General features: G+C 41.2%; 1 protein-coding gene across 1 annotated transcript in view; it reads left to right on the top strand.

The window, feature by feature from the left end:
* LOC129824826 (radixin-like) overlaps positions 1 to 20161 on the top strand; it is a 49164-nt gene that overhangs the window by 2652 nt on the left and 26351 nt on the right. The window contains exon 3 of the mRNA XM_055884331.1: positions 10490 to 10573. Within this exon, the coding sequence (XP_055740306.1) occupies positions 10490 to 10573 (84 nt within the window). The remainder of the gene's footprint in view (positions 1 to 10489; positions 10574 to 20161) is intronic.

Consider the following 20161-nt stretch of genomic DNA (forward strand, 5'->3'; position numbering starts at 1 on the left):
CTAGTAGAGTAGGCCAGAGTTAATTTGGTTAAGAATAGAAAGAAATCTGACAAAAGAAAGTTGAGCAGCTGAGATTGAGATCCTGGTTTGGTCTCACTTCTCTCTGGCTCGAGTTACACTTGTTAGAATAACACATTATCACCAAGTGTGGGACGGTGTTCACTCCTTGGCTTTCCCTAAATCCTCTTTCTGTGCAGTCGCGGCCCCCTTGAACGTCCATGTGACAGTCAGACAACACAGCCACGCAAGCCGTGGCCATAACCAACACATACTGTATGGCTGTTCCCTCCTCCTGTCCGAAACCCATTGCTAACAATGATTGATAATTCAATGATATAATGATGCCTGCTGTTACACCCTCTAGGCATGTCACTCTGAATAGTCGTCATGTTAGCACTTACCACATCATTATATATTTAGACATTATATCGTATTTAGTTCCTAATAGAAGTTAATACACTGTTTAGTCAACAAGTTGGCCAAGCTGAGATACTGGGCCCGGGTCTACAAAAACGTATCCACATATTAGAGGTTTCAGTCCTAAATACCCTAATGAAAGGGGCGCAGTAGGCGTTTATACTAGCCCCCTCGCCAGTCTCCATGGGACCTAGTGCAGGGAGGTAGTGCACTGCACGTCAGCAGGTTGCACCCAGCACATTGGTTGTTTATGGCTCCCATGACAACCCCACATTGCAACAGTCTCCTGTAAAGCCATGCAAACCATGCACGTGGTCGAATATTGAATGGTTCACAGCACAGGGGAATGCAGGTGATGATCACCATTCGGGACCAACTCATTAACCAGTGACGGGTGTTATATACTAGACAGTGGGGAAGTGAGAGCCACTGTAGTTACTTAATGGAGTGTTTGCTCCTGTAGGGCTATGCAGATGCAAACTGGTACTTGTTAGTTTGTTATAGGCAGGCAGGCATAGTTAAAAAGTTGGATAGCTCTTTGCATACAATATTAGTTGATTAATATATTTAGGTCCGTTTCGAGTCAGTTAGGAAGTTTGCTGTCATCAGCCTACTTCTCTTGTGGTTTCAGAATAAGAATTCAAATGTGGGTCTTTGTCCAGTTTATTTTTAGCATTAATGTCATGTTTTCTGGTAACGTTCTGAGTAGAGGTCGACCGATTATGATTTTTCAATGCCGATACCGATTATTGGAGGACCAAAAAAAGCCAATACCAATTTAATCGGACAATTTTTTTTATTTGTAATAATGACAATTACAACAATACTGAATGAACACTTATTTGAACTTAATATAATACATAAATAAAATCAATTTAGTCTCAAATAAATAATGAAACATGTTCAATTTGGTTTAAATAATGCAAAAACACAGTGTTGGAGAAGAAAGTAAAAGTGCAATATGTGCCATGTAAAAAAGGCTAACGTTTAAGTTTCTTGCTTAGAACATATGAAAGCTGGTGGTTCCTTTTAACATGAGTCTTCAATATTCCCAGTTAAGAAGTATTAGGTTGTAGTTATTATGGGAATTATAGGACTATTTCTCTCTATACCATTTGTATTTCATATACCTTTGACTATTGGATGTTCTTATAGGGACTATAGTATTGCCAGCCTAATCTCGGGAGTTGATAGGCTTGAAGTCATAAACAGCTCAATGCTTGAAGCACAGCGAAGAGCTGCTGGCAAACGCAGGAAAGTGCTGTTTGAATGAATGCTTACGAGCCTGCTGCTGCCTACCACTGCTCTATCAGACTGCTCTATCAAATATCAAATCATAGACTTAATTATAATATAATAAACACACAGAAATACTAGTTTTTTTGTCATTAATATGGTCAAATCCGGAAACTATTATTTCGAAAAGAAAATGTTTATTCTTTCAGTGAAATACGGAACCGTTCTATATTTTATCGAACGGGTGGCATCCATAAGTCTAAATATTGCTGTTACATTGCACAACCTTCAATGTTATGTCATAATTATGTAAAATTCTGGCAAATTAATTGGGTCTTTGTTAGGAAGAAATGGTCTTCACACAGTTCGCAACAAGCCAGGCAGCCCAAACTGATGCATATACCCTGACTCTGCTTGCACTGTAACGCAAGAGAAGTGACACAATTTCACTAGTTAATATTGCCTGGTAACATGAATTTCTTTTAACTAAATATGCAGGTTTAAAAAAAATACACTTGTGTATTGATTTTAAGAAAGGCATTGATGTTTATGGTTAGGCACATTGGTGCAACGATAGTGCTTTTTTTGCAAATGCGCTTTTGTTAAATCACCACCCTTCTGGCGAAGTAGGCTGTTATTCGATGATAAATTAACAGGCACCGCATGGATTGTATGCAACGCAGGACAAGCTTAGTAATATCATAAACCATGTGTAGTTAACTAGTGATTATGTTAAGATTCTTTGTTTTCTATAAGATAAGTTTAATGCTAGCTAGCAACTTACCTTGGCTCCTTGCTGCACTCGCGTAACAGGCGGTCAGCCTGCCACGCAGTCTCCTCATGGATTGCAATGTTATCGGCCATAATCGGCGTCCAAACATGCCGATTTACCAATTGTTATGAAAATTTAAAATCATCCCTAATTAATCGGCCATGCCAATTAATCGGTCAACCTCTAGTTCTGACTGAATGCCTTCACTGACTTGCATGAGATCAGATGTCAGTTTCAGTTTGCCTGTGTGTGCATGCATACATACGTGTGTGTCGTGGTTCCCACTCGTTCCACTCTCTGTTGGTCTGGCCGTGTTATCTTAGGGTTTCCATGGCCGAGCAGCCGCACACAAGCTTAAGATCACCATGCCAAACGTCAGCTGGAGTGGTGTAAAGCTCACCGCCATTGGACTCTGGAAACGTGTTCTCTGGAGTGATGAATCACTCTTCATCGAATGTTATTGGTCACATACATGTGTTTAGCAGACGTTATTGCGGGTGTAGCAAAATGCTTGTGTTTCTAGCTCCAACAATATCTAACAATTTCACAACAGTACACACAAATCTAAAGGAATGGAACTTTGTGGCAACAGTTTGGGGAAGGCCCTTTCCTGTCTCAGCATGACAATGCCCCTGTGCACAAAGCGAGATCCATACAGAAATGGTTTGTTGAGATTGGTGTGGAAGAACTTGACTGGCCAGCACAAAGCCCTGACCTCCACCCCATCAAACAGCTTTGGGATGAATTGGAACACCGACTGCGAGCCAGGCCTAGTCACCCAACATCAGTGCCCGACCTCACTGATGCTCTTGTGGCTGAATGGAAGCAAGTCCCAGCAGCAATTAGGGATGCACCGATATGATTTTTTTTTTGTCCAATAATGACATCTGATATTTTCCTTGCCAAAAAAAAACGATGCCGATAACCAATATTTAACATTTTAGCATTCTTTTTTTAAAGCTTTATAGTACAGTTAAATAGTTGAAACAAAGTGTAATATGTTCATTTGTTCAGTTAGGAACAGATTGTTTAATAACTTGTAAATTAGAAAATCTACACATCATGAATGTATTTTATCGCACAACAGATATTCATGGCACACATAGTTGAGCTGCCCCGCATTACAAAGATGGTTAAGTTGCTGGTGGCTCTTCTTACTATCCAATCTTGACTGTAAGGAGAAACTTAAATGATTTGAAATAAATATTCGTTTAAACTAAAATGCAGTTAATCATTTTAGCTTCAACTGTTTGAAAAAATGTCTGTCTCTAGGCTGTCAAAAGCTGCTATAAATGGCATAACTTGCTCAACTGACGTGACTAGTAAAATGAGAGCAACATTTCAACACCATTTCATCTTTCAATTAGGAAAAAAAACACAACACCTGCTTTGTTTTACATTAAATTAAAATATTGACCTATACCGGCCATGAATGACTGTGGCCTCTTCTGTTGTGGGTCCTCTTCTTTGGTGCGCACTGTCACTTTGTCTGTTTCCATCTTGTCCGGCTGTGTCTAACATTTCACGTAAACCCTTTCTTGTCTGCATCGAAGTATCTATCCTTGTACCTAGCATCGAGCAGTAAAGAGGCTCAGAGAGAATGCCACCGAATCACTTGTTCACAGCGTCTAGTAGAGTACTTTTGCAAGTTTTAACCCCACGGTCTGTGTCGGCAGTTTTGCTGAGAAGGCGTTTCAATGCCATGACAGAGGGTATCACGTCTGATGCAGTTGAAGAGCTTATTTCTCGAGTCAGTTGTTCGAATGGAGCTAAGAGTGTGTTCATGTTTTCAATGAGAGTCCACTGATTTGTACTGATTGTTGCAGGTAACTCATAGTCAGCTGCGTACACGCCAAGCACTCGTTTTTGTTCCAGCAGGCTCTCCATGTAAAAAAGTACTGATCCATCTGGTGGAAACGTCTTACTTAAGCCTTTTCGTCTTCACTCCAAGCTGCTCCTGTATTGCTTGCAGGCGGCTGTATGCTAGATGTGAGTGTTTTGAAAATGGCCCACTATCTTCCTACCTGTTGCCGCTGTGTCAGATATGCTGCGTTGGGCCAAAACACCTTTTCACAGCCAGTTGCAGCGTGTGTGCCATGCATGGCAAACTGGCGACTCCGCATTCTTCCAAAGCCTTTGTCATGTTACGCGCATTATCACGTAGCACAGCGTGTACTTTGTTCTTGGGGATTTTCCAATTTTCAGACATTTTCTCAAATGCCATTTTAAATGGCAGCAGTGGTATGCGAACCAGCACATTATTGAGCATGCAAAAGTTTTAAAACACCTACTTGTTCAAGGGTTTTTCTTTGTTTTTACTATTTTCTACATTGTAGAATAAAGTGAAGACATCAAACTATGAAATAACACATACTGTGTGGAATCATGTAGTAATCAAAGTGTTAAACAAATCAAAATATATTTGAGATTCTTAAAGTTGCCACCCTTTGCCTTGATGGCAGCTTTGCACACCCTTGGCATTCTCTCAACCAGCTTCACCTGGAATGCTTTTCCAACTGTCTTGAAGGAGTTCCCACATATGCTGAGCGCTTGTTGGCTGTTTTTCCTTCACTCGGCGGTCCAACTCATCCCAAACCATCTCAATTGGGTTGAGGTCTGGTGATTGTGGAGGCCAGGCCATCTGATGCAGCACTCCATCACTCTCCTTCTTGGTCAAATAGCCCTTACACAGCCTGGAGGTGTGTTGGGTCATTGTCCTGTTGAAAAACAAACGATAGTCCCACAAAATGCAAATGTTGAGATGTGTCTGTTACTTATCCTCTGCAGCAGAGGTAACTCTGGGTCTTACATTCCTGTGGCCGTCCTCATAAGAGCCAGTTTCATCATAGCGCTTGATGGTTTTTGCGACTACATTTGAAGAAACTTTCAAAGCTCGAAAGGAAAGAAATTCCACAAATGTACTTTTAACAAAGCACACCTGTTAATTGAAATGCATTCCAGGTGACTACCTCATGAAGCTGGCTGAGAGAATGCCAAGAGTGTGCAAAGCTGTCATGGCAAAGGATGACTACTTTTGAAGTACATCAAATATGAAAAATATTTAGATTTGTTCAACACTTTTTTGGTTACTACATGATTCCATATGTTTTATTTCATTTCATAGTTTTGATGTCTTCATTATTATTTTACAATGTAGAAATTTCTAAAAATAAAGAAACCCTTGAATGAGTAGGTGTGTCCGAACTTGACTAGTACTGTGTGTGTGTGTTTATTAAAATTTTAGTCATTTGCAGATGGTCTTATCCAGAGCGACTTACAGTAGTGAGTGCATACATTGTCATACTTTTTGTTGTTGTACTGGTCCCCCGTGGGAATCGAATACAGAACCCTGGCGTTACAATTGCCATGTTTTACCAACTGAGCTAAACGGTACCGGATTTCAGTCCATTTCCCCCACTTAGTTCAACTGACACCGGATCAGCTTTGTCGTCACATGGAAGATTACTTTCTGGCTCCTTTACACAGCTGACCTGGAGTCAGTTCGACTCTGCAGTCTGGGAGCTGGGGTCCATTAAAATTCATAGTGGTGCAGGAGAGGGACCACTGGGGAGGCCCAGCTGAAAAGGGATCTTTGTTTTGCTGTGTAAATAGTTTTTTTTCTTTTTTCCCTCTTTTCCATTGCTATTTTGGATGCTGTTTCCTATAGGAGCTCCTCCCCTCCAGGTTTGGTGGTGATAATATCAGTCCTGGGTTGTGTTCAATATGGAAAAAAGCATTTTGAAATGGAGTGAAATGAGTAGGTACTTGCTAAATTTGTCTAACATGTTAATTTTCGGTTGCAACGCATTTTGCTAGTTTGCCCTACTGAACAACCCTTGAACTTCTACCACTCCTATTGTTTGGACTCCTACATGCAGACTAGCCCAGTCACAACTGCAAAATGGGGCTGCCCACAACAACAAAAACAACCTTTCATGCGCTTTTCTCTTGTAGTCAATTCACGGTCACTTTGAATTGTTCTTTCTATGGAGTAATTCATTTGGCCATATCTACTGCCATAGTTCGGTCAGATATTATATATAGGCTCAGTATGTAGCCTGAGGCAGTGAGTAAACAGTCCAGTCAGTCAGAGCCCAGGCCCCAGCCCAGAAGACATCCCGTCAGGCCATTTCCAGTGGGCGTCATTGAGTTTGCTCACTTCAATTTCACCAGACCAGCTGCTCGAGGAGGAAATGGTAGACTGCAGGCCTTGAGGCGAGTAGAGTACTGCCGAGGCGAGTCATACTCCCTTGGCCTGCAGCCATCCTCCCTTGCCTCCTCCCTTGCCGCCGCCGAACACACCAGTACCACCTGGAGCAGATCAACAGAAAGAGACCAGACCATCACCACCAGAACCAGAGGAGTGGCGGAAGGACCAAAGACGCCAACCTACACCTGGAGTGAGCATCCCACAGAGGGGTGCCTCCATTGAGCTCTGTCACGGGCTACCAGGTGTGTCTGCTTGCTCTGAGGTTGTCCATCCTCCCCCTGCAGGACCGGAGCAGACCAGTGACCAGACAACCCCCAACCCCCAAGACCCAAACACTCAAACCGGACAGTTTTATCTCCATCTCTTCATTCAATGACTCAATCATGGACACTCTTACTGACAGTTGTGGCTGCTTCACGTGATATATTGTTTTCTCTACCTTCTTGCCCTTTGTGCTGTTGTCTGTGCCCAATAATGTTTGTACAATGTTTTGTGCTGCTGTCATGTTGTGTTGCTACCATGCTGTGTTGTCATGTGTTGCTGCCATGCTACTTACTGTATGTTATCTTAGGTATCTCTTTATTTAGTGTTGTGGTGTCTCTCTTGTTGTGGTGTGTTTATGTATTTTTATTTTATTCTTAATTCCAGTCCCCGTAGGAGGCCCTTTGGTTAGTCGTCATAGTAAATAATAATTTGTTCTTAACTGACTTGCCTAGATAAATAAATAAAAAGAGCCTCAATGGCATTCACAATGGCCAGGAGATGACAGAAAACACCAAAGACTCTGCTAGCAGCAGTCTCCCTCATTCCGGAGTCCACACACATCTCTAGAGGGTTGTCAGTGCACACCAATAACCTGGGTAAATACTGTAGGCCTCGTTTTCTCAACTGAAACATTAGACCTAGAAGCGAAAGGTGTAGGACTAAGGTTTGTTAGTGAGCTTACAATGCTGATGTTGTAATGAATATTATATATTGTAGCAGGAATTTAATAATGTGATGAGAACTAACCTTCATGGAATTGAGTCTTTGAAAGACTACAATCTTGACGTCATGCCTGATTCATGGAAATCAGAGGGCGCTCTCATTGCGACATACTATATGTAAAAAAACGATTTACCTCAGTGGACCTCCTTAAGCAGGCAGTCATGCCAGGTTTTTTTTCTGGGTCAAAAATGGGTGTAGGTGGTGGGTGTGACAGGGGGCGTGGCAATGGGCTCGCTGTATTTAAACATATTTTTTTAAACCTCCATGAAGCTGAGATGCATTTTAGCAGTTTTTAAGCTAATTTCCTGCAATTCTACGCATTCTGCCATGGAGCAGAAAAATGTTGCCCTTTTTAAAGCAATTTTCCAGCGAATTATTTATTATTATTTTTTATTTATTTAAAAAAAAATGTAAAATTCATTTTTATTTTTTAAAATGTATTTATTTAATTTAATTTTTCATATTTTTTTATTTTTGCATTTTGCCATGACTTTGTTATTTTGCTTTACCATATAACAAAATCAATACTGCTAAATTCATTGTTTTACAGACCGAAATAGCTCATGAAACATGTAACCAACACTTTACATGTTGCGTTTTTATATTTTTGTTCAGTGTCCTATTTATTTTATGACTTAGGAATCCATAAACATTCCTGCATGCTCACCTCATAAGGCAGGCCTAAAAAATAAGGACGTGCAATGTTTGTACGGCATACAGTAGGTCAGTCTTATCAATTATTAACCAAAGAACGGAATGGCATACCTTTTCTCTCAAAACGGAAGTGAATGGATGGCCATTGTCAATACAGGCTAAACTCCTGTATCTCCACCTATCGCTATCTCCGTTAGGGGTTCCCTTCTAAAATCAACCATGTTCCTTTTTACTGTAACTAACTACAGCTGCTATGGCACCCCTCAGAGCCTGTTTCCTCTCTAGGTTTCTTTCAATGTTCCTGCCTTCTAGGGAATTTTTCCTAGCCACTGTGCCGTTACTCTTTGAGGTTTTAGGCTGGGTATCTGTTTAATGAACTTTGTGACAACTGCTGATGTAAAAAGGGCTTTATAAAATACATTTGATTGAATTTGACTATAGGCCTTCATGTGTAGTAGGGGTTTTCACAACCATACACTAGGTTAGTGTGAAACGCCTTTGTGATTTTTCACACTCAGTTCCCTCTGATCAGTCTTTCTGTCTATTACGAGGCCCAGACCTTTTGTTTTATATATTTTCATTTGATTTAACTAGGCAAATAAACACATGGTCTGTTTAGTCTGTACATATCATCCCCTTTGAAGTACGGTACATTACTCTACAGCTGCTCATTCATTGTTACTTCCTAAAGCGTTTGAACACCTACAGTTGAAGTCGGAAGTCTACGTACACTTAGGTCGGAGTCATTAAAACTCGTTTTTCAATCACTCCACACATTTCTTGCTAACAAACTATAGATTTGGCAAGTCGGTTAGGACATCTACTTTGTGAATGACACAAGTCATTTTTCCAACAATTGTTTACAGACAGATTAATTCACTTATAATTCACTATCACAATTCCAGTGGGTCAGAAGTTCACATACACTAAGTTGACTGTGCCTTTAAACAGCTTGGAAAATTCCAGAAAATGAAGTCATGACTTTAGAAGCTTCTGATAGGCTAATTGACATAATTTGAGTCAATTGGAGGTGTACCTGTGGATGTATTTCAAGGCCTACCTTCAAACTCAATGCCTCTTTGCTTGACATCATGGGAAAATCAAAAAGAAATGAGCCAAGACCTCAGAATTTTCTTTTAGACCTCGACAAGTCTGGTTCATCCTTGGGAGCAATTTCCAAACGCCTGAAGGTACCACGTTCATCTGTACAAACAATAGTGACAAGTATAAACACCATGGGACCACGCACCCATCATACCGCGCAGGAAGGAGACGTGTTCTGTCACCTAGAGCTGATTGTACTTTGGTGCGAAAAGTGCAAATCAATCCCAGAACAACAGCAAAGGACCTTGTGAAGATGCTGGAGGAAACGGGTACAAACGTATCTTTATCCACAGTAAAACAAGTCCTATATTGGCATAACCTGAAAGGCCGCTCAGCAAGGAAGAAGCCACTGTTCCAAAACTGCCTTAAAAAAGCCAGACTACGGTTTGCAACTGCACATGGGGACAAAGATCGTACTTTTTGGAGAAACAGAACTGTTTCACCATAATGACCATTGTTATGTTTGGAGGAAAAAGGGGGAGGATTGCAAGCCGAAGAACACCATCCCAGCATCATGTTGTTGGGGTGCTTTGCTGCAGGAGGGACTGGTGCACTTCACAAAATGGATGGCATCATGAAGGAAAATGATGTGGTTATATTGAAGAAACATAGAACAATTGTGGGCAGAACTGAAAAAGCAAGCAAGTATGAGCGTGTGCGAGCAAGGAGGCCTACAAACCTGACTCAGTTACACCAGCTCTGTCAGAACGAATGGGCCAAAATTCACCAAACTAATTGTGGGAAGCTTGTTGAAGGCTACCCAAAACGTTTGACCCAAGTTAAACAATTTAAAGGCAATGATATCAAATACTAATTGAGTGTATGTAAACTTCTGACCCACTGAGAATATGATAAAATAAATAAAAGATGAATTCAATCATTCCCTCTACTATTATTTTGACATTTCACAATCTTAAAATGAAGTTGTGATCCTAACTGACCTAAAACAGGGAATTTTTCCTTGGATTAAATGTCAGGAATTGTGAAAAACTGAGTTGAAATGTATTTGGCTAAGGTGTATGTAAACTTCCAACTTCAACTGTATCTCTCTTTTAGTAAATACTAATGTTTTTGTGTTACTAATGTCTTTCTGTCATGTCTCTCCTCAGGTCAATGTTCGCGTCACCACCATGGACGCTGAGCTGGAGTTTGCCGTTCAGCCCAGCACCACTGGCAAACAGCTCTTTGACCAGGTCAGGGTTAACAGTACACTAATGACTGTCATATTAACACAGATGTAGGATCTTAATTTGAGCCAGTTTGCTACAGCAGGACAATAACCTTGCAGAAATGTGGATTATAATTAATGGACTTTTTTTTTAGGGGTCGAGCATTTTCTTTCTTAAGGTAAAATCAAGTCTGAAATGTCAAAGTGGAAATTACATACTACATGTTTTAAACGTCCTGCATTGCAAGAAAGTTCTCCTGCAACAGGGTAATCAAATTAAGATCCTACATCTGTAGCCATACGTTTAGTATTGTTATCAGTACTAACAAAACCCGTACCAACACCACAAGTATGTATAGCAGGTTTCTGCTTTTGCAATAATTCTCCATTACTGTAATAAGACAATCCATTTAGTGAGGCTTTCTAGGTTGTGTGTGTGTGTGTGTGTGTGTTGGTCCTGCTCCAGTGACCCACCCTGAACCCTACTCCCCCAGCTCTGTCTTCATACCTCCAGGCATGTCCTGTCCCCACACACACTCATTAGTATGGTATCTCAAGGAAGGTTTCAAGAGATTTGAACTGTAACTGTTCTTATCAGACCTTCCCTTCTCTCCTGGAGCTATGACGGCCATGACCAGGAATGGTGCTGAGCCAAGAGTTTACTGGAAACTGATTAACGGTAGTGTGAGAATGGAGTATGACGAAGGTCTTTATTTGGATCAGATTACAATATATCGGACAATATGATTGCCAAATTGACAATATTTATGAAAGTGAATCTTCCCAACCATTGTCCTTCCTACGGAAGCCAGAAATATACCGTATCTGTTTGAGTCAGTTCCTGAACATCAGTCAGTTGACTTTGTACAGCATTTTTTCTGTACAACTTTTTGGAGTAGAGCGTGTTTGTACGGTAAGTTCAGAGGGACATTAGGATAATGATGTATTGTCATCAGTTTGCTGAGTACTGTGCCTTTTAGAAAGTATTCATACCCCTTGATTTATTCCACGTGTGACTCACCACCTGAATTTGGTCTTATGTAGCAAAATTAGATTTATTTTTTTACATTGGTAGAAAGTAGAGACTCAGAGCTACAAAATGGTATATCATATACAGATTTTTTTTTTTAGGAACAATGGGAAAGTAATTCTGCTTTGAAAGTTGATATACTTGTAACCTCACTTTTGAGAAAAGGGCCTTTTGAATGTTTTGGTACTTACTGGAGAGCCCTTTGTCTACAGCCATTCAGCATTGTTCACACCCTCTTAAGCCAACCCCACACATTTCTTTAAGGATCCACATGTGAGGTCGTGTGCTTAACAGTGAATAGTGTAGTAAAGATTAAGACTAAAAGTGGTAGTAGCCTACAATAAGGAACAATTCCAGGTCAACAGTGTCCAGATGTAAATATACTTTTACTTCAGTCATTTTCTATGAAGGTAAGTCACCCATTAAAATACTACTTGAGTAAAAGTATTTGGTTTTAAAAATACTTAACTATCAAAAGTAAATGGAATTGTTAAAATGTACTAAAGTATAAATAATTTCAAATTCCTTAGACCAGACAGCCCAACTTTTTAAAAATATTTTTTTTATTTATGGATAGCAAGGGGCACACTCCAACACTCAGACATAATTTACAAACAAAGCATTTGTATTTAGTGAGTCTGTGTGGTGTATGTCACAAAATAATGTTAAGACCACACATCAATATTCATTTTATATAATACTATTTTGCTAAGTGGATGGGTCTCTGCAGAAGGTGTCAACTGTACCGCCTATGGTTACTTGCATAGTAGCAATATCAGAAGGTGTTAATATAAATAAAATAATATACAGTATGTACATGAACAATATCAGTAATGATAGTGATAGATGAGGTAGTTGTAAGCATACAATCAGGGGTAAAGTGGCTGAGCAGCAGGATAAAAAATGAATAGTAGCAGCAACTTATGGCGTGTGTGTGTATTAGGAGAGAGTCGTTTGAATAGAGGGACTGCAGATAGTGCTGATGACTGGTCCGTCCAAACCACGCATGAACAAGGGAATCTATATTCGGAGAGCCTGTTTCACTCCCGCCCTTGACTTTGGTGCAGGGCATGTGATGTCCATAGCCTCTTCGTCCCTGACCTCCCTGATCTTCTCAAAAATATAAACGTTCGTCTAGCTGTGTCCAGTCCAGGTGGTGCTTGTACAGGCAGACCATCTATGGGAGGAGGGATGTCAGCATTGCGCAGCAGCTGAAACCTGGTTCCGACCGAGTCGGAACGCTCCTTGGCGACAAAACCAGGCTCCAGAGCATCAAAGCTGTTAAACAGGAAATAACAAAAGAAAAATTGAAGACATTACAACTTTGCACAACATCAATTCACCTCAAGTTTAAAAGAAGAATAACCGCATAAAATGAAAATGTATTCACCTGTAGTGCTAGTAATGCTTGATCTGAAGCAGCGTCCTGAAGTACGGAGTCAGGTGTTGTTGCCAGCTATAGCTTTCCACCAGCACCGTACAATCCTCCAGTCCAACCAGCTGTGGGATGTTGACCCCTGTCACAGTGCTGTCCTTCACAACACCAGCTATCTCAGACAAGGTGTTCACTCTTGTCTTCCTGAAGCGCTGCTTGATGCGGCCGAAGCACAAGTTGGGGGGGGAAACTTGGTGTGATCAGGAAGTGAAGGTCCGGACTGTGGTGAAGCTTGTGCATGGTCCGCCAGGCACAATACCAGAGCACAAACTTGTTCTTGTTTTGGCCACTGCAGTTATCACAATTCAGGTCCACACGTGTTTCCCCAACTCCGTAGTTGGTGAAGAAATGGTGCATGTAGTTGATGACTGCGCTGGATGACATTCCTTCATCAATCAAGTAGTTGACTTGTTGTGGCATTCCTTCACAGCAGACTTGGTGCCACACTTGCGAGGAGTTAAAAAGTAGATGGGACGTGGCTGCATAGGGTCAGAAGGATAGTGCGGCTGCAAACAACAAAGTAACATTAAGATAAATTACAACTAATTGTCTCACCTCTGTCAATCTGTCTTTACCCCATTAATTGAAATGTATTTGTTGCCTCCCATCCATCCATCCATATATATATCTCTTTCTCTCTCTCGGTCAAATGTTTTAGAACACCTACTTGTTCAAGGGTTTTTCTTTATTTTTACTATTTTCTACATTGTAGAATAATAGTGAAGACATCAAACTATGAAATAAAGCATATTGAATTATGTAGTAACCAAAAAACTGTTAAACAAATCAAAATATATTAGATTCTTCAAATAGTCACCTTTTTCTTGATGACAGCTTGGCATTCTCTCAACCAGCTTCATTAGGTAGTCACCATTTCAATTAACAGGTGTACCTTCTTAAAAGTTCATGTGTGGAATGTCTTTCCTTAATGCGTTTGAGCCAGTCAGTTGTGTTGTGACAAGGGTGGGATGGCGTATCGCTACAGAATGCTGTGGTAGCCATGCTGGTTAAGTATACACCCTTGGGGGTGTATACAGAAGATAGCCAGCCCTATTTGGTAAAATACCAAGTCCATATTATGGAAAGAACAGTTCAAATAAGCAAAAAGAAATGACAGGCCAACATTATTTTAAGACATGAAGGTCAGTCAATCTGGAACATTTCAAGAACTTTGAAAGGTTCTTCAAGTGCAGTCGCAAAAACCATCAAGTGCTATAATGAAACTGTCTCTCATGAGGACCACCACAGGAAAGGAAGACCCAGAGTTACCTCTGCAGAGGATACGTTCATTAGAGTTACCAGCCTCAGAAATTGCAGAAAATGCTTCAGAGTTCAAGTAACAGACACATCTCAACATCAACTGTTCAGAGGAGACTGAATCAGGCCTTCATGGTCGAATTGCTGCAAAGAAACCACTACTAAAGGACACCAATAAGAAGAGACTTGCTTGGGCCAAGAAACACAAACAATGGAAATTAGACCAGTGGAAATTTGTAATTTGGTCTGGAGTCCAAATTGGAGATTTTTGGTTCCAACCGACGTGTCTTTGTGAGACGCGGTGTGGGTGAACGGATGATCTCTGCATGTGTATTTCTACCGTAAAGCATGGAGGAGGAGGAGGTGTTATGGTGTGGGGGTTCTTTGCTGGTGACACTTTCTGTGATTTTATTTAGAATTCAAGGCACACTTAACCAGCATGGCTACCACAGCATTCTGCAGCAATACGCCATCCCATCTGGTTTGCCCTTAGTGGGACTATCATTTGTTTTTCAATGACCCAACACATCCTCAGGCTGTGTAAGGGCTATTTTACCAAGAAGGAGAGTGATGGAGTGCTGCATCTAATGACCTGACCTCCACAATCCCCCGACCTCAACCAAATTGAGATGGTTTGGGATGAGTTGGACCGCAGAGTGAAGGAAAAGCAGCCAACAAGTGCTCAGCATATGTGGGAACTCCTTTAGGACTGTTGGAAAAGCATTCCAGGTGAAGCTGGTTGAGAGAATGCCAAGCGTGTGCAAAGCTGTCAAGGCAAAGGGTTTGATTTGTTTAATACTTGTTTTGATGTCTTCGCTATTTGTTTTGTTGAGTGTATATGTCCTTAATCAGTATAAAGGAGGGAATGTTGCTTACTGTTGAGCAAAATCAAAGCTGTAGTCTATCCTGATGTCTTTGCTTGCTGGTTGTGGGGGCCCCCAGAGACAACTGCAGGTCTTGACAGGTGGTCTTGCAGTCAGCAACCATCTTCTGGTAGACAGACCGCTCATTCTGAACAAGCAGGAGATGCTGCTCTTGCTTCTTCAGCCTGGCTGACCTAACAGCTTTTGGCAGATCTGAAGAGCCGATAGCACTTGTCTGTCCTCGGCTTGAGATCTGGGGCAGCAATTTTCTCCACAGATTCCTGAAGGAAGACAGCCCGACTACACGTACCTCTGGAAAATACAGAAAAATGTGAGATCAATAAAAGTAGTGCCAATCATGTTGGAGGTCAATTAAATAGTCAAATGTGTTTATGCTTTACATACCAAGTGTCGTCATCGATTCCTTGTAGAGACGCCACAACGCTGCTTTTGTCACACGGGATGGCAGCAGCTTCCCACCAAAAGTGTTTGTCCTGGGTGGCGTCCTGGTAATACTATTGCATTAACCTCTGTGTAGTTGAAGTTCACCACTAGCTGCAAGTCCTCATGCTTCAGGTGTAACCTGTGCTTGCTTGGGCCAGCTTTCTTTTTAGATGGGAGTCATTAGACCGTTCTCCTTGTATGACTGGTAGAGGAGAGTCGGGCGTGTTCTACTGATGCTGAAAGACAAATTCCAGATACAAATGTTACACACACACACACACTTCATACATTAAGTTAATGTTAGCTAGCATGCCAGCCATCCTTCGTTATCTAGCTAACAGCAAGCTTTAACTTGGGGTCTTTTGTTTAGACATGTAGCGTTAGCTAGCAAAAAAAATGAACTAAAATCCCAATCCATAGAGTAACATTAGCAAGCCAGCCATCGAACTCCAGCTGGGTTCAGCAATACAAACCGATTGTCATAGCTAGCTAAAGTTAACCAAAATGGGTTCAATGTTAGATTCTTACCCGTATACATGGATGAAAGCTTCACGGCAGACTGCAGCCCCTTTTTATTAAATAAGACATCCTGTGTCTTGTCTCTTTTTAGTTTGAACAGCGTCTTTGGCCCGTTGTGTCAAGTCACCCTGGTTCACACTGACCGTGTGCAATGCCATAAGAATCGTCAGAACTTTCTCCCTCCGTCACCGATGCCATGGGGGTTTCCCCTCAGTCAACTTCTTCCGTGACAACAACACTGTTGTCACCTTTTCTTCTCCATCACTGTCATCAGAAGACTCTACAATGTCTTCTTCAATGAAAATGTTTTAACCTAAATCGGGGATTTCCTCATCGTCTGATTCATTTTCAGAGTCCCGAGAGAGTCAGCATGGCACGATCGTCCCCCAGAAAGTAGTCCATCACAACTTTTTCCCACTGACCTTTGTCGATAGCGCCTGATAAATTCAGGGCAGCAATGTTATTGAGAGCAGTAGCAACATATTTGCAGTTCTCCATGGCTAACGGTATATCTTTAAGAAACACTGCAGTAGAACGGATTATCTACGCATTACGAGCAGCTCATTTTATAGACACAAGGTGCTACACCTCAGACCAATTCAAACTCATCTCTCGGAATGTTCAGCCCACTCATTATCTCAGCCAATCATGGTTGCTGTCTTTTTCTGTGGCTAAACCAACTAGGCTCATAATTTTAAGTGTTTTATTCGTATTGACAGATGGCATACATGTTTGATATTAAGGCACATGAAAGTTCACATGTTCGAGAAGGCATTTCTGCCAAAGAATGCATTTTGATGAAAAAAAATGTTTACGTTGAAACGGCTCTCCTGTGAAGTCGTGACTTGCGACATATGCCTAGTTTCCTGAATCGGGTCACATTTTGTTTTTACAGACTGAATTCAAAATGGATTCAATAAAAACAAATCTCACCCATCTACACACAATACCCCATAATAATAAAGTGAAAACATGTTTTTAGAAAGTTTAGAAAATGTATTGAAAAATGAAATGCAGAAATATCTAATTTACATAAGTATTCACATCCTTGAGTCAATACTTTGTAGATGCATCTTTGGCAATTATTACAGCTGTGAGTCTTTCTGGGTAAGTCTAAGAGCTTTCCACACTTGGATTGTGAAACATTTGCCCATTATTTTCTAAATTCCTTAAGCTCTGTCAAATTGGTTGTTGATCATTGCTAGACAACCATTTTCAGGTTTTGCCATATTTCAAGTAGATTTAAGTCAAAACTGTAACTCGGCTGCTTAGGAACAATCATTTTCTTGGTAAGCAACTCCAGTGTAGATTTCCATTTGTGTTTTAGGTTATTGTCCTGCCGAAAGGTGAATTCATTGCCCAGTGTCTGGTGGAAAGCAGACAACCCGGTTTTCCTGTAAAATTTGGTCTATGCTTGGCTCCGTTTCTTTTTTATTTATCCTGAAAAACTCCCCAGTCCTTAATGATTACAAGCATACCCATAACATGATGCAACCACCACTGTGCTTGAAAATATGGAGAGTGGTACTCAATGTGCTGTGTTGGATTTGCACCAAACATACCACTTTGTATTCAGGACAAAATGTTAAATGCTTTGCCACATTTCTTTGCAGTATTACTTGAGTGCCATGCAAACAGGATGCATGTTTTGGAATATTTGTAATCTGTTCAGGTTTCCCTTTTCACTCTGCTGTGAGCGGACCAAGTAATTGGGCGTCACTCTAAAGCGGAAAGGTGGAACAAATGAGTCAGGAGTAGGTTTTCTTGATTGAACACAGTTCACCTATTGAGGGCATTTGGTCACCACAAACACTCCAACATAATCAATGAAAATCTCCCAAGGAAAAAAACATATCTTCTCCAGATCAACCAGGAACACAATATGATTATCTTTAAACTACAACAAAAGTCACAGGATTGTCACCGTCTTAGTGGTTCTTCATGGATAGCTCCTCTGTCTCGGTGGCCATCTTCCAGAGATAGTATTTTCCCCTGGTCTGCTGGTTCCATACTCTCTCTTATTGGGGAAGGAGAATATCTCATTAATACCGTCAGCTGTGCTTGATTGCCTCTGGTTACCTTGTCTCCCATGCCTTGTTGGGCTACTATCCGTGAGCCCAACCTGCCCTCTGGTGGTCCTTCCACACTGCCAATTAGGTTAGTATTGAGGAGTAACTAGAATGTTGTTGATCCATCCTCAGTTTTCTCATATTACAGCCATTCAACTATGACTCTTTTTAAAGTCACCATTGGTATCATGGTGAAATCCCTGAGCGGTTTCCATCCTCTCCGGCAACTGAGTTAGGAAGGAAGCCTGTATCTTTTTGGTGGCTGGGTGTATTGATACTCCATACAAAGTGTAATTAATAACTTCACCATACTCAAAGGGATATTCAATGTATTTTTTAAAATGTTTTACCCATCTACCAATAAGTGCCCTTTGCGAGGCACTGGAAAACCACCCTGGTCTTTGTGGTTGAATCTGTGTTTGAAATTCACTGCTCGACTGAGGGACCTTACAGATAATTGTGTATATATGGGGTACAGAGATGAGGTAGTCATTTAAAAATCATGTTAAACATTAAACACTATTATGTCACTGAGTGAGTCCATACAACTTATTATGTGACTTGTTAAGCACATTTTTACTCCTGAACTTTATTTAGGCTTGCCATAGCAAAGGGGTTAAGTAATTGACTCAAGATATTTTAAATTCTTAATTTGTCTGAATTTTGAAAAACATGATTGCGCTTAAACATTATGGGGAGTATTGTGTGTGTGTGTGTAGGCCAGTGATGACAAATCAAGGGGTGTGAAGACTTTCTGAAGGCACAAGATCTTGTAGTATGTTGCTGGAACCTCTTATTGGTCAATCGGTGTACTATACTGTATGTTCTTATCTAATGGTTGAGTCCCATGGTGTCACATTCTGTAGCTACAGCGTGGACTGGATTCCAAAGGCACCATGGGATGTAGCAAGCCTCTAGTCCACCACGCAACGGGGAGAGGAAAGGCATTGTTTTGGCTTGCCATTTCCTGAATAACTTGTTTGTCAGTTGTGTGTACGTGCGTGGAAACATGACTAGGGAATTTGACCTTCAGGCCCTCTACAGCGATATTAGCATTAGATTCTGTTGTTCAGGATTGTCAGCATTAGATTCAGACGTTCCACTTTCGTGTCACTAAGAATTCCTTTGTCTTGGCAATTTTCCATCTGGTAACCACAGGTGAAGTCCACTGACTGTCTACTTCCTCTAGGTAGCAGTGTGTTTGTCAGAAGCCTGTGACCTAATTGCATTAGAAACCTGGCCTGGACGGCTGAAGTCGGTAGCAGAAATACCCTGCAGACACAGACTGACAGATAGGCACACACACACAGTCAGACTGGCGGTTGGTTAAGTGGAAATGCTGAGTAATACCAGTGGTGAGCTCATCCCTGGGGTGTTCCCCTGTTAAAGTGGCCTGGCTTGGGGCCCTTTCTGTGGTGGTCCCTGATCATAGGGCTGCACGTCGCTAAGGCAGCGAGGCTAACGGGACGAATTGCTTCTGGCCTGCCACTCTTCAACTCATACCCACTTTGATTTCCCATAGAAGTACTCAGAGGCTTTTTCCTTTTAGATTTTCTTAGGATACTTTACAAATGGAACCATATTGTGGGCCCTGGTCAAAAGTAGTGCACTGAAAACATTTACAATGTAGTCATATAGCAGACTCTCTTAACCCTAATTCCTCCTGTAAGTCGCTTTGGATAAGTGCCTTGCTCAAGCATATAATAGGGAATAGGGTGTGATTTGGAACACAACCTTAGATACTGTGTATGTGTACTTCCAGGACAGGCCACCTAAATAGAGGAAGAGGTAGTTCAATAGGTGGGGACACTCATGCAGTAATAACACAATACCAGAAGACGGACTCGTCTTCAAACTGAGGATTTTAGTTGGTTTCTCTGTCTCCACTCTCAATGCATGTGTGGTCAGGATAAATAGCTATACATTAGCCATTTATCCTTTGGCCACTCTCTCTCTCTCACTGCCCATGTCTGAGTGTGCCCCTTCCCCTGAGTAA

The sequence above is a fragment of the Salvelinus fontinalis genome, chromosome 27 (assembly GCF_029448725.1).
Source record: "Salvelinus fontinalis isolate EN_2023a chromosome 27, ASM2944872v1, whole genome shotgun sequence".
NCBI classification, from domain to species: Eukaryota; Metazoa; Chordata; class Actinopteri; order Salmoniformes; family Salmonidae; genus Salvelinus; species Salvelinus fontinalis.